The 25,047-nt window shown below is 38.8% G+C and overlaps 1 protein-coding gene across 4 annotated transcripts in view; it reads left to right on the top strand.

The window, feature by feature from the left end:
* The window catches only part of RGS9 (regulator of G protein signaling 9), a 115,496-nt gene that overhangs the window by 23,115 nt on the left and 67,334 nt on the right, over window positions 1-25,047 (top strand). For all 4 annotated transcript variants that reach the window (XM_060763047.2, XM_060763052.2, XM_060763051.2 and 1 more), the window contains exons 3-7: window positions 6,729-6,779; window positions 6,938-7,044; window positions 9,397-9,448; window positions 21,125-21,183; window positions 24,594-24,670. In XM_060763047.2, the coding sequence (XP_060619030.2) occupies window positions 6,729-6,779; window positions 6,938-7,044; window positions 9,397-9,448; window positions 21,125-21,183; window positions 24,594-24,670 (346 nt within the window). The remainder of the gene's footprint in view (window positions 1-6,728; window positions 6,780-6,937; window positions 7,045-9,396; window positions 9,449-21,124; window positions 21,184-24,593; window positions 24,671-25,047) is intronic.

Genomic DNA, 25,047 nt, shown 5'->3' with positions numbered 1-25,047 from the left:
ATGGTAAAAGGCAAGAACTCAGTCTGCCCCAAGAGAACCTAAAAGAAGTCCTGAGCTGCTCTAATGTCTTTGACATGGCACCACTTCTGGCCTTTTTGAATACCTGAGCAGGGAAATAATGGTCACAGCCAGGCCCATAGCCAGGATTTTGATTCGGGGGGGGGGGGGGGGGGGGGCTGAGTCTGTTCTATGGGTACAAACTGAGATTATTTATTTATTTATTTGTCGTGTCAGAACAACCAGTCAAATTATATTACATTTCTAACAGAACAAAGCAAACAAGCAGATTACAAAATTTGTGAGTATGAGAGTTGATTAAATGTCCTTTGACCAGTATCTGGCCACTTGGAGTGCCTCTGGTGTTGCTGCAAGAAGGTCCTCCCTTGTGCATGTGGCAGGGCTCAGGGTGCATTGCAGCAGGTGGTCAGTGGTTTGCTCCTCTCCACACTCGCATGTCGAGGATTCCACTTTGTAGCCCCATTTCTGAAGGTTGGCTCTGCATCTCGTGGTGCCAGAGCGCAGTCTGTTCAGTGCCTTCCAGGTCGCCCAGTCCTCTGTGTGGGGGACATGAGAGAAGCCTCCTCGCAGGATTGCAAGATATCCGGCGTCCCCTGGGCAACGTCTTCGCAGACGGCTGATTCTCTCAATCCAGAAGAAACCAGAGACGACTTGCAGCATACAAACTGAGATCAAAGTGTAAAAGTAGTTTGCAACTCATCAAGGAGGAGAGAGGGCTGCATCTTGTTCTTCTCCTGTTAATTTACTGTTTCCATGATATTTGAGATATTATTTCCTATGCCGTTATACATTGTTATCCACCTCACTAAACCACTTATCCTTTAACTAGTACATGTAGTGGTCCTTCCTCCCCTCCTCCAAAATTAGTCTGCTGTTATTGTTGTTACTAGCTATTATTGTTATGTTGTTTTATGTTGTTTTATGCTGTCTTAATTGTTTTTTCTTTGCTTTTAATTGTATTCTGCCTTGGGCTTGGGCCCCATGTAAGCTGCCCCGAGTCCCGTCGGGGAGATGGAGGTGGGGTAGAAAAATAAAGTACTTCCTCCCCCTCCTCCTCCTCCTCCTCCTCCTCCTCTTCTTCTTCTCAGTAGACTCAGGGAAAAGCAAACTGCTGCAGCCTTTCCTAACTTGTTTTTTCTTCTTCTCATTAATAGCTTGGAACCTCATCACACTGAGGTCCTCGATTTGGGCAATAGTGGGGGATTTGCAGGGGCGGCTCAACCCATTACGCAAAGTAAGCATTTGCAGTATAGTTGATTTTGCCCAAGGGCGCTCTTGAGGAGCTCTTGGGGGAAAACAGACCTTGACATATGCGAATTGTAGTTACTGGGATGTATAGTTCACCTACCATCAAAGAGCATTCTGAACTCCACCAATGATGGAATTGAACCAAATATGGGTTGTTGTAGGTTTCTTCGGGCTATATGGCCATGGTCTAGAGGCATTCTCTTCTGACGTTTCGCCTGCATCTATGGCAAGCATTCTCAGAGGTAGTGAGGTCTGTTGGAACTAGGAAAAAGGGTTTATATATCTGTGGAATTACCAGGGTGAGACAAAGGACTCTTGTCTGCTGGAGCTAGGTGTGAATATTTCAACTGACCACCTTGATTAGCATATAATGGCCTGACAGTCCCTAGAGCAAACTTTTGTTGAGAGATAATCACCACTCAACAAAAGTTTGCTCTAGGCACTGTCCAGCAGACAAGAGTCCTTTGTCCCATCCTGGTCATTCCGCAGATATATAAACCCATTTTCCTAGTTCCAACAGACCTCACTACCTCTGAGGATGCTTGCCATAGATGCAGGCGAAACATCAGGAGAGAATGCCTCTAGATCATGGCCATATAGCCCGAAAAAACCTACAACAACCCAGTGATTCCGGCCATGAAAGCCTTTGACAATACATTGAACCAAATATGGTACATAGAACTCCCACAATGAACAGAAAATATATATAAGTGATTGGTTGGGGGGGGGGGGGCGCACCAAAATACTGTTTGCTTACCGTTAAAAATTACCTAGGGCCGCCTCTGAGGATTTGTCACAAATCATAGTGTATCCAACAGGACTTGGCATGGGGGAGCCCATCACCTCGCACCTTACTCACAGGATGAAGAGTCGCTGCCTGGCTTCCTCACCCCCCCCCCCATTGTTTTCTTTGCCTCCTAGAACACTCGGATCTCTCTTCAGGCATGGATCCCTGCCAAAAATAGATCAACATTATGTGATGGGATCTGGTGGGCTCTGTGCTTGAAGAGAGGTCCAAATGTTTTAGGATGGACAATTTTGCCTGTCTGATGTTGTCCTTGATCACACTCTGTTGTTTTTGACCACACTCTGATTTTGCTTGGCTATATGTATCTGAAAAGTATGTGTCATTTGTTTCCCAAATACAATTTGATTGATAACCTTTAAACTTTAACATCTTGAGACTATATAGCCCTACCAGCACTGCATTGATTTGGTGCAGATGGTTGAAATCCCCTCTTCTATTTTATTTGTGAATAAAGTGAAGAAATTAGAGATCTTAAGCCCTTGAATAAACAGCTCCATTTATGTGATGGCATTGCCTATTCAGGGAGAAGAACAGGTGCAAGCTGGGTTGCTTAGGTCAGGTCTGAATGACAGTCTAATCTTTTAATTTCATCTATTTCAGGAAGCGGTTCAATAGGGATAAGAGCACTGGATTGCTGGTGCAAATCTCAAGTGCTCAGTATAATGTCAGCAAAGGTTAACATTTTAATCTCCACCTTGGCAGCATTTGGTGATGAGGATTAGTATTTGCTCAGGGAGTAGGTGCGTTTCTAAAGATCAAACTCATCCCAAACCACAGTGTGAAATATAAGATAGTAGAACTAGGGGTGACTTATTTCAACAATAACAACATAATGGTGATGATAATACTATAGTTTTACTTTATCTACCAAAATGGCAAAATGTTAACAAGGTATGACTAGAATCAATTAATGTACAGTGGGCTCTCCACATTTATGAGCTTGCCTTTTGTGAATTTGATAATTTGTGCATTTGATTACATGGAAATTAACAGTGGAGGACCTATAGATTCCTAGTGGGAATACATGTAAAGTCCTCCAGCACAACTTTTTGATCAGGTTCTGCTGGAAGTTGACCAGAGAATCATACTGGAGGACATAAAGTAAAGGTAAAGGTTTCCCCTGACATGAAGTCTAGTTGTGTCCAACTCTGGGGAGTGGTGCTCATCTCAGTTTCTAAGCCAAAGAGCCGGTGTTGTCCATAGACACCTCCAAGGTCATGTGGCCGGATGACTGCATGGAGCATCATTACCTTGTCGCTAAAGCGATACCTATTGATCAATTCACATTTGCATGTTTTCGAACTGCTAGATTGGCAGAAACTGGGGCTAACAGTGGGAGCTCACTCCATTCTCTGGATTCAAGCCACCGACCTTTTGGTCAGCAAGTTCAGCTACTCAGTGGTTTAACCTGCTGTACCGCCGGGGGTAGGTTATTTGAGGTAAAACGAGTAATATTTTTTATTTGTGGTTTTACACTTTTGCAAGTATCCTGTGCCCCTAACCCCAGCGAATGTGGAGTTGAGTGTAATTCACTCTGTATCCCACATGCACTTTCAATATGTATCTGTTCTCCATCATGCCTGAAAACCTGAAGGTTTCCAAGCATCATGGAAAAATGATAGAAAAAGGAAGAAGAAAATCCCATTGATGGCAGATGGAGGGTATGGGAGAAGAGATGGAAACATCTGCCGATTCTGGAAATGGAATTATTTCCATCAATGGAAGTCTACCTATAGTTGGGTTGTAGGTTTTTTCAGGTTATATGGCCATGTTCTAGAGGCATTCTCTCCTGACGTTTCGCCTGCATCTATGGCAAGCATCCTCAGAGGTAGTGAGGTCTGTTGGAACTAGGAAAATGTGTTTATATAGCTGTGGAAAGACCAGGGTCTTTCCACACCTCTCAACAAAAGATTGCTCCAGGCATTTCCAGGCTCTCAAATGCTAATCAAGGTGGTCAGTTGAAACATTCACACCTACCTCCAGCAGACAAGAGTCCTTTCTCCCACCCTGGTCTTTCCACAGATATATAAACCCATTTTCCTAGTTCCAACAGACCTCACTACCTCTGAGGATGCTTGCCATAGATGCAGGAGAAACGTCAGGAGAGAATGCCTCTAGAACATGGCCATATAGCCCAAAAAAACCTACAACAACCCAGTGTTTCCGGCCATGAAAGCCTTCGATTACCTATAGTTGTTTACATATATTCTTCTTGTTTTTTAAAGAACCCATTAAGCAAACAATGTCTTTACAAATCATATTTTTCCTTGCCAAAAACTCTGCTTCTACTGTTCGCTGATTTACTGCTATAGAACATGGTGACTAAACCTTTCCGATTAATTGTATAAATCTTTTTTACCTTGTCCTCCCCCACAGGTTGCACTCTTCAGCCTTTCAAACCTGAATTCTTTCTTTGTGTCCTCTAATTGAATTGCACAGTTCCTGGCTAGCTTGACCTTTCTCTTTCATGCAGGAAATAATATGTTCCTACCTTGTCAAGAGTATATAATTCCATTTCCGTTTCCCCTTGCGTAGGCTGATAATTTTGTCTTTCCACTGGGTATCTGAATAGCGTTCGTCTGTAAAGAAATTACACAACAAAACATCTGTATTGTGAAGTAGCAGGAACCAGGGAGGTTTGAACACAGGAGCGGATTTTGATCATTAGGACTACAATAGTCACCACACAAGTGTCTTTAAAATTCCAAGGTGAAGGAGTAGTCAACTAAAGGTTAATAGGATTTTGCAGAATTATTTTTTGTGTGAAAAGATAAAGAAGTTACATGCAATTTCTCACAAGGCTCACTCAAACTGTCAGAGGGATTGAGTTGGGTTGTAAATTCCCTGGGTGCAGTTTGGTTTATTTTTTTTTTGGTGCAGTTGTGGGGTGGTTTATCTCAGTGTGTTCAGTGCTCAACAATCGATAGCTTAATAGTGATTCACTACATATGCACACTAACACAACTGTAGGGCAGGAGTGGAAATCATGTTATGCTCCAAATGTTGTTGACTGCAGCTTCCAGCATTCTGAATTTATTGCAACTGACTATGCTGGCTAATAATAATAATAATAATTTATCAACCTGCAAAGACTCTGCTACAAGCCAGTCAAGGTGGTCCCAGTGGTGATCGGCACACTGGGTGCAGTGCCTAAAGGCCTTGGCCTGCACTTAAATGCAATCAGTGCTGACAAGATTACCATCTGCCAGCAGCAGAAGGCCACCTTACTGGGATCTGCAGGCATTATTCACCGATGCATCACACAGTCCTAGACAATTGGGAAGTGTCCAACATGTGATCCAATACAACAGCTAGCAGAGTATCTGCTGTGGACTCATCTTCTTGTGTTTCAAATAATAATAATAATAATAATAATAATTATTATTATTATTATTATTTATATTCCGCTTTATCTTTCCCAAAGGAGACTCAAAGCGGTTTAACATAAAAGCATTAGCATACAATTTAAAACATACAAATATGCAAACATTAAAATAGAATTAAATGTAAACGATTAAAAATTCACAGTAAAAATCCATTAAAACATACTAACATTTAAAAAACATCAGCTATGGCTGATGTGAGCTGCAGTCCAACCACTTCTGGAGAGCTTTATCATCCCCATCCCTACCATTAAGCATGAGCTGCAATTACACATCTACTCTACCCCTTGGGAGGTTATCAGTGCACCATTTTTCTTCTTTGTGGGTTCTGTGAAAGTTGCACGTAACTGCAAATTACACAGATGACCACTGGAAGAAACATGGTTACAGGTAAGCAACCATTCCATCTGTTCTTTGACTCTTTCTTGATCAGAGATTTTCTCATAAGGTTGTATGTATGTGCCTTCAGGTCACCTGTCAACTTCAGGCAAACCCAAGATTTCCGTAGGATCTTCTTTGGCAAGGAATTTCCTCTGAAATATAGCCTACAGCACCTAGTATTCATTAGAAGTCTTATATTGCTGTTATGCTACTCTTCTCACTACTCAATCAGATTTTGTGAGCATATGGAATGATACGAAAACTTTCAAAATCTGTCATCAGGATGAATGAGTGCCATGTGCATGCACTATATGCAGCTGTCCTCTTTTCTAGCCATTTTAATCTCCCTGAAAAAGATGATTTTCTGTTGGCAGCCTATTATCTCATGGCTGTTACCAGAGGTGGCCCTAGGTAATTTTCAACAGTAAGCAAACAGTATTTTGGCGCCCCTCCCCTCCAACCAATCACTGATATATATTTTCTGTTCGTTGTGGGAGTTCTGTGTCCCATATTTGGTTCAATTCCATCATTGGTGGAGTTCAGAATGCTCTTTGATTGTAGGTGAACTATACATCCCAGTAACTACAACTCACATATGTCAAGGTCTATTTCCCCCCAAGAGCGCCTCAAGAGTGGCCCTTGGCAAAATCAACTATCCTGCAAATGCTTACTTTACGTAATGGGTTGAGCCGCCCCTGGCTGTATCTGAAGAGTCCTATTGCAAATAAATGACTTGTAAATATATGAGCGACCATATCATGAAAGGCAGATGACTGGATGTGTTGGTTCTTTTCTCAAGGCATCTGTATAGTTACTGTTAGAAAGCTACTGAGGTTAGAATGTGAAAAATCTTGTTTCTGATGATTTACACTATTATCCTTGCCTTGCAGGTATTGATATATTACAGTGGCTCGCTCAGCGCCTGCAGATTACAAATGAAGGTGGGTAAGATCATAAAGTCAGCTGATTATTTGATAGACATTCATGGTATGGTGAGGATAGCGGTTTGCAAAGTCTACAATCTTCCGAATAGTGGTTGTTTCTTAATGTTTGGCTCTACTATGTATATACTAATGAAACTAGCGAACTCTCTTTTTAGAAGCCCTCAATTTGGGGTGCCTGTTTATCCAGTATGGATACATCTATCCTCTTCAAAGCCCAAAGAATCTCACTCTCAGACCAGACAGCAGTCTCTACAGATTTCAGGTGAGTGGGTGAGATATTGGGATACTGGGATTTAGACCAATGGGATTTTGAGATGGGGAAACATGGTCCCTCAGAAGTTGGACTTTAGTTCCCATCAGGCCTAGCCTTCAATGCTAATGGTGAGTGATGTTGAGATTGCAGTCCAGTCACAATTAGAGAACTGATGAACAAGTTTGAAAGTTAAAGCTGATCAGGACATGCACTGATAGATGGTCATTTGCTTTATTTTTTAAAGGCCCAATACATTTCAGTGACTTACAGAGTTGATCTTTCTCAGGGGCTTCACTAAAAAATACAGATATAATTAAATTTAATATATTAATCCTATCCTATCTGATTTGTTGTCAGTCCACTCCTTTGGGTTTCACACAAATCCATCATTTGCCAAAATATACGATCCTGTGCTTTTCTTTTCTGGGTGAATAGCTTAACCGTTGGTTCATTCCATCGAGTACGAGGTCTGCCCAAAGACCGCTTGTGGTCTCTTGGTATCCAGTTTGTTAGTTGACATGTCCATTGGTTTTCTTTTGTTCATGGTATATGCCCTGCCCACCTTCTTTTTCCCTCATAGATTTCATTGACCATGTCACTTACCCCAGTTCTTTGATGCAGCTCTTTATTGCTGACTTTATCTCTTATTGTCACACCACACATTCTTCTTTCCATTGCTCTCTGAGTCACCACCAGGATTTCCTCCTCTAACTTTGTTGTTGCCCATGTTTCAGATGTGTATAACATTGCTGGTAAGACTGTAGTGTCTGGCAGCTCATCAACTGTCAGCACTGTCCGGTTTTGATTAAAAGCCACCCAAGTAGCCTTGTGTCTTCTTGGCCATTTGTCATTTGCCAAATTATTAGACTGTACTTGTTGACCAAGTACAGTCTAATTTTTTTATCTATTTCATTTTCTTCAAGTTCATTTCCAGTCCTTCTGAATTTGAGAGTTGTGCTAGTTGTTGCATTACATTAATACACGAGCACAAAACTAAATAAAATTAATTCCGTTCTCTAAACATAGATTTCATTATTCTACAGTATATGGTGAATACACACACACACACACACACACACACACAAATTCTGGAGTTGTATAATACTGTATTTCATTGTGTCATAATCGTCATGGTGTAATAGTTGCACTCCAGTTATTGAGGTGATAAAACTGGGATTTTTGAGTTCCTCACATAATAGTCACACTCCGTAGCTTCAAGGGACAGGCTCAATGGTGGATGAAGGCATGAGAACTATGGGGCTTTCCTTGGTTGCCACCAGCCAAGGAAAACCCCACAGTTCTCGCAGGTAGGTGCTCGGGTGGGTGAAGACTCACTTGATCGTATACCCACTGTTACCAGCTGAGGGAGGCCCCATAACTCTCCCCCATGGGTGAGCCGGTGGCTTTGCAACTATTATTATTATATTATTAACTTTATTTGTACCCCGCTAGCATCTTCCGAAGGACTCGATGCGGCTTACACAGGCCAAGGCTTCAATAAAAACATAGCATAACAAAATACACAACTTAAAGCAAATCAAAGCAATTAAAGCAACATCAAACAACAAAACAATAAAACAATACACCAAAAACACAAAAAACAGGGCCGGGCCAATGTAATGGGTACAGGTTAAAAGTGCTGATGTGACAGGTGGTATATCGGGTTTTAGGGTAAGTGCAGTGTGCGGGCAATCTTAAACTCTAAGAAAGTGCTTCTGGGACATGTTACTGGAGTTTTCCTATTCTGGAAAGGCACATCGGAACAGCCAGGTCTTCAAGTTCTTCCTAAAGACTGCCAAGGTAGGGGCCTGTCTGATATCTTTAGGGAGGGAGTTCCAGGACTTATCTCAGCTACCAGCGGAGGGAACTTCTGTAGCTGCACGTAATAGTCGCCCCCTTCCCCTTACTCTCCAAAAAAAAATTGGGGGTGGGAGTGTGGCCTTGAAATATGGTATGCTGACCAAAGTAATGGGCCATTGAGCAAAGAGAGCTGGATTCCGGTATTCAGGAGCAAAAAAGAAGCAAATAAACAAGATTGCATGGTTTTTTTAAAAATGTTGTGAGCTGTTTTGCATCTCAATCTGGAGATAAAAGTAGGATAATAATAATTTTAAATTTTTTTAAATAGAGGTTTAAAAACAAAATGGGAAGGAGCAGTCTGCAGCTGTTTAGGGAGATTATTCCAGTAGTGTGGAGGAGCAAGTAAAAAAGGATGAAGCTGAGATAAGGAAGATAAATTGTTTTGGTTGAGTGGGTACATTTGCAACAACACCATACAGGATGATGGCAGCTTCTAGAACGGTTGAAGAAAACATGGTTGTTAACATATTGATAACTTTTTGTGATTCTTCTTTCCTGCAGACACCCTACTTTTGGCCAACCCAACAATGGGCAGCAGATGATACAGACTATGGTAAGTTCTAATAGTGGTGGGACTCTCTCTATCTTAATGTTGAAACTAAATGACAGGTGCATCTTGGGAAATGTATTGTCGAAAGCTTTCATGGCCAGAATCACTGGGTTGTTGTAGGTTTTTCGGGCTGTATGGCCATGTTCTAGAAGCTTCTAGAATATGGCCATAAAGCCCGAAAATCCTACAACAATCCTGGGAAATGCTCCTTTAGAGTAGAATTCTAATAGTATTTGCATGTGCAATCATCTCTGAAGAAAAAGTTTACATTTATCTTGACTCTGGAGTCTTCACTCTTCATTCAAGCTACTATTTCAATCAGAAATGGAGAGCAAACTCCTCTGATATGGGCCTTCCTGTGAGGCTGAAAGAATATGACTTCGCAAAGATCACACAGCGGGTTTCTATAGCTGAAAAACCCTAGTTTTCAGTCATAATTGTGAGAGATCACACATAATGACACACTTTAGTAAAATGTCTAGGCTATAAGTCCTCCACCTTCCGTAGCAGAATTCCACAGACAAGAAGTTTTTTTTAATGTATGATGGCATTTGAATATGTGTATTGACATACTAGGTGCATGGACGATAATATTTCTGTCCCACCCTATATCAAAATAGGGGCCACGGTGGCACAGTGGGTTAAACCGCTGAGCTACTGAACTTGCTTACTAAAAGGTCACAGGTTCAAATCCAGGGGGCAGGGTGAGCTCCTGCTGTTAGCCCCAGCTTCTGCCAATCTAGCAGTTCGAAAACATGCAAATGTGATTAGATCTTTTTTTTTCAAATAATCTTTATTGAAGTTTTTTCATACAAAGTATGTTTATAGGTAAAAAGAAAGAGAGAAAGAGAAAAGAAAAAAGAAAAAAAAAAAAAGAGTATTGAAGAGTGAAAAGAATAGAGAAGTAAAGATAAAAAAGAAAAAAGAAAGAAAGAAAAAAAAAAGAAAAAGAAAAAAAAATGTGAGGAAAATAAAATAGGAGTGTTTCGACCTCCTGGTGTCTTCCAAAAATCTTCTGTTCATTCGGTTTCATCTTGTCATAGAATAGACAATAAAAGTGAAAACAACAAAGAAAAAGACCCAAATTTTTGTTTCTTCTTCTCTTCTAAGTTTTCTTCTCTTCTAAGTTTTCTTTCCCCTCTTTTTTTTTTGTTTTTGATTTTCTTCCTTAATTTCTTCTTTTCCCTCTAAATCATTGTCTCTTTCTTCTTTTCCCTCAAGTATTCGGTGACTTCTTTCCAGTCTGTTTCTTTTCTTCCACTTTCCTTATTTTTCAGTAATAGAAAAGTCAGTCTGTCTAGGTTACTAATGTCCAACATTTTTATTCTCCAATCATCTATTTCTGGTATTTCTGTTTGCCTCCATTTTTTTGCATAGCACATCCTTGCAGCCGTTATTGCTAAAAATAATATTTTATCTTTATTTTTTTCTATATTATTATCATACATTCCCAAAAGAAACAGCTCTGGTTTCAATGGTAGTTTTATTTTTAACATATTTTGTATTTCTTTCTGTATCTTCTTCCAATAGTCTTTCGCTTTTTCGCAGGTCCACCACATATGATAGTAGGAACCTTCTTTCTTCTTGCATTTCCAGCAGCTCGAGCTTGTGTTATTATATATTTTCCCTAATTTTTTTGGGGTTAAATACCATCTTAAGGTCATCTTAATCCAGTTTTCCCTGAGATCTGTGGCATATGTATATTTTAGTCCTTTCCTCCAAATTTCCTTCCATTCTGATTGTCTAATGCTTCTTCTTAGATTTTCATTCCATCTTTTCATGTAGTTTTTGTCTTTTTTAGATTCTAATTGCCATTCTAAAAGTTGTTTGTATAATTTAGTTATTAGTTTCCTTTCTGTTTCTAGTATTTTATCCCAAAATTCCCTACCTTTTGAGAACCCTACTTCTTTGTCTAATTTGTACTTCTCTTTGATTTGCCAGTATTGTAGCCATGATATTTTTTTATCTATAGTAATTAGTTCCTGTTGTTCCTTTAGTATTAATTCTCCTTGATAATCTTTCAGAATTTCTTTGTATTTTGGCCAATCATTCCACCCCATACATCTCCTTTGAGTTGCCTCCGATGGTGATACCCATAATGGTGTCTTTGTATGAAATTTCTTTTTATATTTTTCCCATACTTTCGAAACTGCGGATCTTACAAAGTGATTCCCAAAATTTTTTTCCTTTTCCCTCCCCTTATACCAAATGTAGAGATGCCACCCTCCCCTTAAATCTCCTCCTTCTAATGTCAATAATTTTTTCTTTTTTAACATTGCCCAATCTCTGGCCCAGACTAGTGCGCTTGCTTCGTAATAAAGTTTCAAATCTGGCGCTGCTAGCCCTCCCTTATCCTTCTGTTCTATTAAATTGTTGTAATGGATTCTTGGTTTTTTGTTGTTCTAAATAAATTTCTTTATATCTTTATTCCAATCTTTAAATAATTTCATATTTCTTATTATTGGCAAATTTTGAAAAATAAATATCATTTTCGGTAGTACTTTCATTTTGATTGTCGCTATCCTTCCTAATAATGATAGATTTTTATTTTTCCAATTTTCCATATCTTTTTTGATTTCCTTCCATTTGTTTAGGTAATTGTTTTGCAGCAAGTGTAGATTCTTCGCTGTTAAGTTGATTCCTAAATATTTTAGTTTTGTTACTATTTGTATATTCCATTTTCTCCCTATTTCTTCTTGTTCCTTCTTATCTATATTTTTTGTTATTGCTTTCGTTTTTTCTAGATTAATTTTAAATCCTGCGACTTCCCCAAAACTTTTTATTTCTCCTAACCATTGGTCTAATTTTGTTTTTGGGTTTTCTATAATGCAAATTATATCATCCGCGAAGGCTTTGTACTTATATTCTTGACCTTGAATTTTCGCCCCTGCCAATTTTTTTTCCTCTCTTATTTTTTTTAATAAGACTTCCAGTGTTAAAATAAAAATTAGGGGGGAGAGGGGGCATCCCTGTCTCGTTCCTTTCTCTATCTTTATTTTTTCCGTTTCCTTTCCGTTTACTATAACTTTTGCCTCTTGATTCTCGTATATGGCCTCTACCGCATTTTGAAAATAATATCCCATATCCAATTCTTTAATTAAACTTTTGAAAAAATTCCAATTAACGTTATCAAATGCTTTTTCAGCATCTACTGCTATAAACATTACTTTTTTTTGGATGTTAGTTTCATAGTACTCAATTAAATCTATTATTGTCCTAACGTTCTCTTTTTGATGTCTATTGGGTAAGAAGCCCGCCTGATCTTCATCTATATGTGTGATAAGGACCTTCTTTAATCTCTCTGCTAGAATGTTACTGAAAATTTTGTAGTCTACATTTAACAAGGATATAGGCCTATAATTTTTTACTTCTTCTGGGTTGGAGTTCTCTTTATGGATTACCGTTATATTCGCTTGTTTCCATGAATTGGGTATTTCTTTGTTTATTCTTATATTATTCATTATCTTTTTTAAATAGGGTGTTAGTTCTTGGTAGAATATTTTATAAAAACCTGAGGATAGGCCATCAGGACCTGGGGCTTTATTGGGTTTTAAATTTCTTATTGCTGTTATTATCTCTTGTTCCGATATTTCTTTATTTAATATTTCTCTTTGTTCGTCTGTTATTTTTTGTATTTTCTGCTTCCCTAGGTATTGGTGGATCTTTTCCTGATCTATTTTTTCATCTTGATATAATTTTTTATAGAAATCAAAGAATTGTTTTCTTATTTCCTCTTCCTGTGTGTACTCTTTGTCGCCATTTTTTAATTTAGCTATATGTGTTTTTTCTTTTCTTTTCCTTAGTTTGTTGGCTAACCATTTTCCTGATTTATTTGCATTTAGAAAAAAGTCTTGTTTTATGTATTTCAGCTGTTTTTCTCTCTCCTCTAATTCTAAATAATCTAATTGTTTACGCAAATATTCTAGTTTTCTAATTATTTCCTTCTTCTTAGGGTTCTTCTTTAAGTTTTCCTCTTCTTTCCTTATTTCACCCATAATTTCCTTGATTTTCTGGTATTTTTGTTTGTTTTTTATTGCTTTTTGTTGAATAAAGTTTCCCCTTAACACTGCTTTACTTGCTTCCCATAAAGTCAGTATATTTGTCTCTGGATTATCATTTATCTCAAAATATTCTCTTATAATCTTTTTATTTTTCTCTATATCTTCTTCTTTTTTTATTAAGTTTTCGTCTAATCTCCACCTCCTTGTTTTTTCTGCCAATTCAATTTTTATTTCAATGGGGCAATGATCCGAATCTAATCTGGGTGTAATTTGTATATTAGACACGTTCCCTAAAATTTGCGGTGAAGCCCATGCCATATCGATTCTTGACCAATTTTGAAATCTGGCCGAATAGTATGTGTAGTCCTTTCTGTCCCCATTTTTAAATCTCCATATATCCTTTAGTTTTAGTTTTTCTAACCATTTTATCAATATTTTCGGTAGGTTCCCTTTATCTTTACTTTTCTTGGTCGTGTAATTTTGTTTGCTTCTATCTAGGTCCCTATCAATGACCCCATTAAAGTCTCCCAGGATGATTAATTGATCATAAGTATGTTCCTCTATATTTTTCTTGAGTTGTTCTGTAAATTTTATTTTTGATTCATTGGGGGCATAAATATTACAAATTAATATTTTTTGATTTTTAATTTTAATGTTGACTCCCACCATTCTCCCTTCCTCGTCTTTAAATGCGAGTTCCGCTGGGATGTTGCTATCTACATAAGTCATCACCCCCTTTTTCTTTTCTTGAGGTGCTGATATAAATGTTTGTCCTAACCCTTTGTTTTCTAATTGAGTTATGTGTTCTCGCTTTATGTGGGTTTCTTGCAAAGCCACAATATGGAATCTTTTTTTTTTCAGTCTGTTAAAGATTTTATTTTTTTTCTCCGGAGCATTAATACCATTAATATTGTTTGAGTATATTTTTAATTCATTCATCTTTATTTTTCTTGGTCTGTTATGTCTTTTCTTTTCTCTTCTTTCTCGTCCTTCTCCTCCTCCTCTGTATCCTCTCCCTCAGTCTCTTCCTGACTCTTTTCCTCTATCTCTCCTCCTTGTGCACCTCCTTCTGTTTGGTTTTCTTCTCTATCATTCTTTCCTTCCAGTCCATCCTGATTGTTATTGTCTTCTTTATTTCCATTTTCTCCATTCTTTTTTAAATCTTCTTTCTCGTTGTCTCTTTCTCCTCCTCTCTCTTCTCTGTCTCTTTTCTTCATTTTTTCTCTCTTTAGGGCTCTTTCTCTCACTGTCTCTTCTCTTCTTATCTTCTCCAGAAACTCCTTGGCTCTTTCTACGTTTTTAATCCAATACCTTTGCTCTCTGTACGTGGCCATTAGTCCTTCCTCTCTTTCCCATCTATACCTTATCTTGTAGTTTTTTAATTCCTCTGTTAGAAAATTATATTTTCTTCTTCTTGCAATTATCGCATTTGGAAACTCCTTCAGTATGATGATTTTCTTCCCTTTGTAATAGACTGTTCTTCTATTATTTATCTTCAGAATTTCGTCTCTTGTTGATTTTTTTGCAAAATGTACCACCACGTCTCTTGCGACTCTATTTCTCGTTGCGAAGTTAGAATTTACCCTGTACACTCTGTCCGTTTGATCTTGCATTTCTTGATCTGTGTATTCTATTAGTTCTGCTAGGATTTCTATCACTTTGTCTCTTATGTTCTCCTTTGGGTCTTCATCTATATTTCTCAATCTTAATTGAAATTCCAATTCTTTCGTTTCCATTCTTTCACACCTCTCTTCCAGTCTTGCTGCTTTTTGTTCTAAATTCTTCATTTTTTCTTGTATGCCCTCTTGCGTTTTTTTTATTTCTTTTTTTTCCATTTTCAGTTCCTTTAGTTCATGCTGCATTAGGGTTAGTTCTTTCTTTACTCCTCCTATCTCTTCTTTTATTTCTTTCTTCAATTCAGTCATCTGTTCTTTGGATGCCTTTTGTGCCTGGTCTTGTTTCTCTTGTACTGTTTGGATCTCTTTCATTACTTTTTCTGTCATTTTTTCTAGAAGGTCCTTCAAATTCTGTTCCTCCAGGATGGATGCTCTTCTTCCTGTACCTTTTGTTTCTTTCTGTTCTCTTTCTGTCTTTTCCATTTTTTCTGTCTTGTCAGTCCTGTCAGTCTTGTCAGTCTTGTCAGTCTTCTCTGCCTTATTTCTTGTATTATACATTTTGTTGTCTCTATAGAGTGTCTTACAGTGGTCTGTACCCCAGTCCTTCTCTTGGTAATCTTGTATTTATTTTTTCCTCCTTTAATAAAGTATATAATTCTTATTATATTTATTATGCTTTCTTTGTCAATTTTCTGTCAGAAAAAATAATTTTTTTAATTAATTTTATTTATTTATTTATTTATTTATTAATTTATTATTTATTTTTGCTATTTCTTCTCTCCGTCTTACCGTCTATAAATTGGTTCCTTTTCCCACCGTCCCGGCGCCTTCTTCACTTCTTGCCTCGCCACGCTCTTTCCCCCGTCGCTTTCTTCTCTTTCCCCTTCTTTCTTCTATCTGCTGTGGGGTACTCTCTTTTACTTCCTTATTTGGGTCTCTTCGGTTCTCTGTTCCTGTTCCCGTTCTCGCGGTTTTTTTTTTTTCCTCTCTCTCTCGCCCCCTCTTGGGAGCTATTTCAGCTCTAAGTCTCGTATTCTCCCTTCTACTTCTCGCGTTATTCCTTAGCTTCCTGGTTAACCTTTCGTCTCTTCTCTCTTCTGCTCTCGCGTTGCCGTGTCTTCCCGCGAGGTCACCTTTCCTTTGACTTCCCCCTTCTAACCTCGTGGCGTCCTCCAAGCGCCAATCCTCCTCCTCCTCCTCCTCCTCTCCTGGATTCCACCCTCCCCTTCTCCGTAGACAAAACAGAGCTTCTTCAAGGTCAGTTTCCTCTTTTTTTGGCTTGTTTATGTTGCTTTAATGTTGCTTTGGGGTATTTTGTTCCCCTGTGTTTCTCCGTTTTTTTTGCTCACTATGTATTAGCTATAACTCTGTTGCTTAGTTGCCTGGTTTCTTAAATCGATCTTTTCCTTCTCGATTCATTAATCACCTCTATATTCCTTTCAATCGCCTCTGTGTTCCTGTGTTTCTGTACTTCTGTATTTCTCTGTACTTCTCTATATTTCTTTTAATATTTTCAGAATATTTTCAGAATCTCTCTGTGCTTTGTACTGTATTTTGCGTCCCTTTCTTTGTCTTCATATATCTTTCTTTCTTATTATTATTATTATTTTATTCTCCTTTCTGGACTTTCACTCCTCCCTCTCGTTCCAATTCCTTGGGCTCTTTTAACTTTATATTTTAAGCTTTTGGGTCTGAACTTCCCTTATCTTTTCCCAGTTTTCTCCTTCTCCTCCTTGTTTCTCTTTAACCTTCCGGCTGTACTTAAGTCTCACCAAACTTTGTTCCCAGATGATTGCTATTTAACTCTTTAACATTTAATGCCTCCTCTCCCCTCCCCTCTTTCCTCTTCTTCTCCTCCTTCACGGTAGTCCTTATTTTCTCAGGGAAAGTATTTTAAGTATTTTCTTCCGACACCCCCTCCTTCCTTATAGTTGTTCCTTACCTCCTCCTCTCCTTCTCTGTGCTTTAAAAGAGCATGCGGCCGGAGATATGCAGATTTGTAAGTCTGCTGCGTTTGGGGCGATCCGCCGTACCTTGGAGTCAATACCGGGTCCTTTCAGGAGCCCCCTCTTGAGGAAGGGACCCCCTTTCGGACCGTCGGCTGACCCACCCGGTTTCGCTGTTCCCCTCTGCCTCGATCCACAGGGGGGAAGGGAGCCAAGCTCTACCCGATCAGCCCCATCGCCCACACACTTTTGCAGAGCTCTAGTGCGTGCGTCTCTCCGCCATGACCATGCACCCGGAAGTCCCCAAATGTGATTAGATCTATAGGTACCACTCCAGCAAGAAGGTAACGGCACTCCATGCAGTCATGCCAGCCACATGACCTTGGAGGGGTCTACGGACAACGCCAGCTCTTTGGCTTACAAATGGAGATGAGCACCAACCCCCCAGAGTCGGACACCACTGGACTTAATGTCAGGGGAAAACCTTTAACTTTACCCACCTATATAAAAAGACCTGTATTTATATCCCCTTCATAATTATGCCAGCTTTTTTTTTCTTGGATACTTAAATTATATCTTCTAAAGCTCAACTGAAGTTACTGCAATCTTAAATTTGAGGACTGAAGGAAAATTTGGGGTGCTGTTGGCCTTCTCCAGTGTTTCATTTCACTTAAGGAGTGTGCAGGTGTGAGTGGGTGACTTGTGTTGACAAAAAGTGCTGGAAGAATCTTTTGAAAGAAATAGCTTTCTCTGGGGGTGCGTGACAAGTTTTCTGTACTGAGCAAGGTGAGGAAATGAAGTGTGCGTATACTAAAAAAGCCTGAAAAATTAACAAGTCATCAGATAGTGCCCAAACCTCAAATGAACCCAAACAGTAAAGACACACATGGGTCTGTAATTTGAAATGTGCTGCAGTTGATGGCAATGCAAGGCAAACACATCAGGATGAAAGAAAAGTTCAAATACAGTAACTAACACCACCATATCTTACTACACTTGTCCAGTCTGGATAAATTCAGGCAAGCCATGGTTGCTGGTCTCCAAAAACTTTGATGAATTAGCTTTACTTTGTCACTCCAGCAAAACCGAAGCCAATGCTAGTTGTGCCTCCGAGAACCCAGAATTTGGGGGTTAAGATACTGCTGATTGTCCTTTTCTGTATCTCCAGCTGATCTCCTCCTGCCACTGGTAGACAGTGCCGAGAATCTTCCAAGCAGATCATAATGCTTGGGTGATTATATTTAGGAAGAGCTGGTCCGTCTAATATCAAATGCAATCGTCTACCTCTAGTTTTGAGTGCCAAAGTCCTGGGAGATCCTCCTACACTGAGATTATTCAGAGCATTAAAAACACACTTGTGATCAATGTTGAGATTTATTTATTGTATTGTCAAAGGCTTTCATGGCTGGAATCACTGGGTTGTTGTAGGTTTTTTGGGCTATATGGCCATGTTCTAGAGGCATTCTCTCCTGATGTTTCGCCTGCATCTACGGCAAGCATCCTCAGAGGTAGTGAGGTAGTGATGACCTCACTACCTCTGAGGATGCTTGCCATAGATGCAGGTGAAACGTCAGGAGAGAATGCCTCTAGAAACATGGCCATAAAGCTCGAAAAAACCTACAACAACCCAGATTTAATTATTTGATGCATCTACGGCAAGCATCCTCGGCAAGCATCCTCAGAGGTAGTGAGGTAGTGATGACCTCACTACCTCTGAGGATGCTTGCCATAGATGCAGGTGAAATATCAGGAGAGAATGCCTCTAGAACATGGCTATATACCCCGAAAAAAACCTACAACAACCCAGATTTAATTATTTATTTGAAACATTTATGTTGCGCCCTTCTCACCCTGCAGAGGACTCAGGGCGGAGCACAACATGTATACAGCAAACATTCAATGCTGGGACATAAGCTATAAATATACACAAACATTAAAATCACTTATATAAGTATGGGAGGGGAAGTCATAGGGAGGAGGGAGCAGGCTTGTTTTCTGCTGCCCTGGAGACTAGGATGCGGAACAATGGCTTCAAAGTACAAGAAAGGAGATTCCACCTGAACATGAGGAAGAACTTCCTGACTGTGAGAGCTGTTCAGCAGTGGAACTCTCTGCCCCGGAGTGTGGTGGAGGCTCCTTCTTTGGAGGCTTTCCCAAAATTGCCTTAATTAAAGCAAAACATAATATGGAAAATAACGGTAATAACAAAAAGAATTGTACAGAACTGAAACCAAATCTCTAAACATTTTTGCCATGCCTGTCATAGACTGTATTTTGAAATGAGTATACTTTTTTCTTTTTCATGTTGCTGTTAATTACCTGTGTGCCATTTGTTATTCTGTCGCTGGGTTAAATATTTCCTGTTTAAATTGTGAATTTACAAGTCCAGAAATTTGAGTTTAAAAAAATCAACTCCCCAAAACTTCTTAAATTGGTCAATGTACCTTAATAATATCCAAACATCAAACTTTGACTTATACATGGTGTTGACTTATACATGAGTATCTACACTGACTATTTCATTCAAAGAGGTTTAAATAATCATAGGCCAGTGATTCACAACCTTCCTAATGCCGCGACCCCTTAATACAGTTCCTCATGTTGTGGTAACCCCTAATCATAACATTATTTTAGTTGCTACTTCATAACTGTTGTTTAGCTCCTGTTATGAATCGTCATGTAAATATCCGATATGCAGGATGTATTTTCATTCACTTGACCAAATTTGGCACAAATACCCAATACCCCCAAATTTGAATACTGGTGGGGTTCGGAGGAGATTGATATTGTCATTTGGGAGTTGTAGTTGCTGGGATTTATAGTTCACCTACAATCAAAGAGGATTCTGAACTCTACCAATGATGGAGATGAACCAAACTTGGCACACAGAACTCCCATGACCAATGAAAAATACTGGGGAAAATAGATGAGCTTTGACCTTGAGTTTGGGAGTTGTCGTTCACCTACATCCAGAGAGCACTGTGGACTCAAACAATGATGGATCTGGAGCAAACTTGTCATGATTATTCCATATGCCCAAATATGAACACAGATGGAATTTGGGGAATTTGGGGGAAATAGACCTTGACATTTGGGAGTTGTAGTTACTGGGATTTATAGTTCACCTATAATCAAAGAGCATTCAGAACCCCGTCAATGATTGAATTGGGCCAAACTTCCCTCACATAACCCCATGACAAACAGAAAATACTGTGTTTTCTGGTGGTCTTTGGCAACCCCTCTAACATCCCCTCATGACCCACTCAGGGGTCCCGACCCCCAGGTTGAGAAATGCTGTCATAGGCTATCACTTGTGACCAAGTATGATTGTCTTCCAAGTGGAGAGTATTAGTGGTGGCTTTACAAATTACTGTCAAGACCTATTCTTGATCCACATGGTCTTTTGCAGTGCGGCATACATTTCCAGATGGAAGGCAGTTTGCTAGATGCACCTTCGCCTTGGCAGGTTTTTCCCTTTCGTCCTCTATTTGTGCCTCTTCAAAAACCACACCACAATAGCTGACCCTCTCCTGACTAAATAAGAAGCAGTTGTCTGAGGATTTAATGACAAATTCTTGTTATGATGCAAGATGTATAGGATCCTGCTTTGCTGGACATACTTCTGCATGCGGGATCACACTACAGACACTCACATTCAGGCAGTTGCACTCTTTTAAAAGCCATTTCCATATGAATTATTGACTGCCAATATAACTGCAGTTAGTACTCTCTTTTCCGCATGTGTGGTGAAAACCTTGCAGGAACACATCACCTCACTACCATAGATGCAGGCGAAACGTCAGGAGAGAATGCCTCTAGACCATGGCCATATAGCCCGAAAAAACCTACAACAACCCAGTGATTCCGGCCATGAAAGCCTTCGACAATACATCAGGAAAAAGCTAGAGAAATAAACAGTTCTAGTTTGGCATGTGGTGGAGTCAGGCCTTAAAGGGGCTATCCAAATGCTCCCAGGGCACAGTTGCATCTCTGGAAAATAAGCCATTCATGATTATTTCTGTATGTTTGCAACAAGGGCCATCTCATTGAACACAGATTTTGTTTTTTGAAGTTGTGCAAACACGATGTCTTTATTTTTCTTTCTTCCATCTGCAGCTATTTTCCTAGCCAAGAAAAATATTAAGAGGAAAGGAGTTCTTGAAGAATATGAAAAGGTAGGAAGATACTGTGTTTAGTTGTGTAAGCTTAATCAGGAGAAGTGAAGTGGTACAAACTGCAAAGAGTGACACCATTAGAATGGATGGTACCAAAATGATTGTATATAAAATATTCCTACTAGGCAAAAACTCTATGCTAATGTATGTTTTGAGTCTTCTAATGCTCATACACTCCCATCAGAGCTGTCATTATCGCACAGTTACAATAACACTGCCTATCGAACAGTTTCATTTGAATGCACTTCAAGCACATGCTTTTCATCGCTGCTGGTCTTTTAATAGTTTTTATCAAATTTTCTGGAATTTCAGCTACAATATTGTAGCATGGTCTGGTACAGGAGGAAGTTCATGAGACTATGAGTTAGTACACTGGGTGACAGCAATTCTAGTGCTATCATTGTATTTCTATTTCAACAGATATGCTTAACCATATTTTGGCATTAGTAGCAATGCAAGACAGTGGACTATCTTTATTGTTATAGCATATTAAGCATTATATGCTATTAGAATCTAGGTGTCTTCAGCCAAAAGACTTGTCCCTTCATTTCAGTTTGCTAAATTATTTCAATTAGTTATGTGTGTGGGAACTGAACATTGCTGGCTTACTCAAGTAAGTAAAATCTTCAATAGGAATCTTGGCTGTGCCAGAGAGCAGTGAGCCCACTCTTGTTTTAATTTGAATTGCAAAGGAACTACTCCAGATGCTCAAATCATTGCAGGTGTGTTTATGAGAGATACACATACACTTTTGATGTTCAGCACCTTGGATAGTTCATGACATTGGAATCGCTAGCTCCCACTTCCAAAGACCCATGGTCAGATGTATTTATAATATCAACTTTCAGCAGTATTATATATAACTTTAGCTGTCATGGGCCAATCCCAGGGTGTACTGGGATCTGTATATTCACAAGTAGCTTAAAAGTCTTTTCCCAAAAATGTACCAGTAGTTCTATATGATGATGATGATAATAATAATAATAATAATAATAATGATTTATTTATATTCCGCCGTTTTCCCCAAGGGGTCTCAGAGCAGATTACAGTATATATACAGACACAGGCAAACATTATATGACTTGTTACAAATGACATACAATGAAACACAAATACACAGACAAAGGCAAAGGCAACTTCTTTCATTTCCGGCTTGGAGACAGTGCTTATCTCAGGCTCTGGGGAAGGTGTTCTTTCTCCATTTCCAAGCCGAGGAGCCTGCATCCATAGACACCTCCTGGTTGTGTGGCCATCATGACTGCTTGGAGCATCTTTTTGCCTTTTCCCGGCTAAGCGATACCTATTTATCTACTCACATTTGCATGTTTTCAGGTTGGCAAGAGCTAGGGCTAACAGTGGGAGCTCACCCCATCCTGAGGTGTTGAACTGCCAACCTTCAGGTCAGCAGTTCAGCAGCACAAGGGTTTAACCCATTGCACCTATAATTAAGGGAAGTGCATTAGAGCTCCCTAACAGAAGTATGTATGTGTAGATTATAGATTGTAATGTATAGTGTTGTCTCTAATATCTCTCTCTCTCTCTCTCTCTCTCTCTCTATCTATCTATCTATCTATCTATGAAAGAGAACATTGTACATTACAATCTATAATTTACAGAAAATAAATGAACACAATACAGCAAAGAGAAAAGAAAAACACTCAACATTAAACACACAAAACCAATTACTACCTGTTACAAACTACCCTACAAATCCTACCAATAAATTAAAAGTTGCTTTCCTGCTCTCCAAGCCAATGACATAAATGCAATAATATAGCTCACTTCTACACCAAATAAAGTTACACTTCTATCTTTGAACCATAACAAAAAAAATTCAAGCCTCCAAAGTATTATTTTCTTTTTCTGATCTCTTTATGTCAAAAACAGCCCTAAGTCTTTGAAAAATTGAAAAAAAATGTCAATTTGAAAAATTGACAAAAGACATTTTTTCTAATAAGAACAGGTCACTTCTCCACCTCATAGAAAATTATAAGTTCCTTATGAAATTACAATCAGTCCTCCACATTTCCGGGTCTGACTTTTGTGGATTTGATTAGTATGATCACTTTAGGAATCTCTAGGTCCTCCAGTGCAAGATTGTGGTCCACTGCCATCAGAAGTCTCACTAGAGAACCTAGAGCAGTGGTTCTCAACCTGTGGGTCCCCAGATATTTTGGCCTTCAACTCCCAGAAATCCTAATAACTGGTAAACTGGATGGGATTTCTGGGAATTGTAGGCCAAAACACCTGAGGACCCACAGGTTGAGAACCACTGACCTAGAGTGTCCTTGAGAGGACACATCTCTAGGCATCTGTAGATCCTCCAGTGGGATTTTGTAGCCAACTTCAAGTGGAAATTGATCATAGCATTGTGCTGGAGAGTCAAGAGATTCCTAGAGCTGTTCTCGTCTTTAAAAATACCGTATATACTTGAGCATAAGCCGACCCGAATATAAGCCGAGGCGCCTGATTTTACCACAGAAAACTGGGAAAAGTTATTGACTCGAGTATAAGCCGAGGATGGGAAATGCAGTAGCTATGGGTCAGTTTCAAAATAAAAATAGATACCAATAAAATTACATTAATTGAAGCATCAGTAGGTTGAATGTTTATTAATATTTACATAAAACTGTAAGATAAGACCGTCCATCTCTGACTAAACCATTATTCTAACCTTCTTCAGTGTACATGTGTTTACGTATCCTTCCAATAATAATAGAGTAAAATAATAAATATAATAATAATAAAAATAATAAAGTTAACCTATAAATGTGATATTATTATTATTATTATTAATAATAATAATAATAAAAATAATAGAGTAAAATAATAAATAACTTTGACTCGAGTATAAGCCGAGGGGAGCTTTTTCAGCTTAAAAAAAGGGCTGAACAACTAGGCTGAACAACTCGAGTATATACAGTATATATAGTTTTTTTTCCTTATATGTGATTTTCCCACTTTCGCAAGAGTCCTGTGGATATAACTCCAGTAAATGTGGTGAGTGAGCTGTATAAATGTCAAGGTTCAATAGAATGGACCATGGCAATCAAAGCAGTTTCAAGCAGCTACCAAATAAGACAACTGCCTTGTTTCTGTGACTCAGATCCAAACTATCTAAATTAGCAGCAGTCCTATCAGTTAGATAAGGTGTAACTCCTTGCACATGAAGCCACAAATGTGAGTGTTGCTTTTTCTTCTTTCTTTGTTAAAAATATCAATATGCATCACGTTACTACAAAGGTAATGGTTTATATTGTTAACCTATCTTGAGAAATCTTTCCAATCTATCCTCTTCTGTGTTAGTCCACACGCACAGTCAAGTACTGTAGGCACATTGATCTGAGCGCAAAATGGAAAGCTGCCTTTATTTCTGTCTCAATATTACTTTTGATTTTTTTTCCTCCCAGGAACATTATAACATGCTGAACCAAAAAATCAACCACAAATGGGACTTTGTTATTATGCAGGCAACACAGCAGTATAGGTGAGTTATTCATTTAATGCTTTTTGGGGGTTTCCAATTCCTAATTTATGTGTGAGGGAGGCTGTCAGCAATATGTAGCATCAACAAGGAATTTCAACCCATTTCAAGGCCTTCAAAAGTTGACATCGATGTGTCAACTTAGGGTGATCTCTATTTTTGTTCTTGTACTTAACTGTCACTAAATTAGTTTATGTTAAGTCCTACCAACAACAACAAAAAAAACTTGGTGTCTTGGTTTTAAGACCTGTTCTTGGTTTTATTTAGGGTGCTGATTCAGAAAACTGCATTGGATATGTTTATTTATTTATTTATTTACAGTATTTGTATACTGCTTTTCTCATCCCAAGGGGATGAGAAAAGCAGCATACAAATACTGT

The sequence above is a fragment of the Anolis sagrei genome, chromosome 2 (assembly GCF_037176765.1).
Source record: "Anolis sagrei isolate rAnoSag1 chromosome 2, rAnoSag1.mat, whole genome shotgun sequence".
In the NCBI taxonomy this organism is placed as follows: Eukaryota; Metazoa; Chordata; class Lepidosauria; order Squamata; family Dactyloidae; genus Anolis; species Anolis sagrei.
This window is presented reverse-complemented; position numbering and strand designations above follow the sequence as displayed.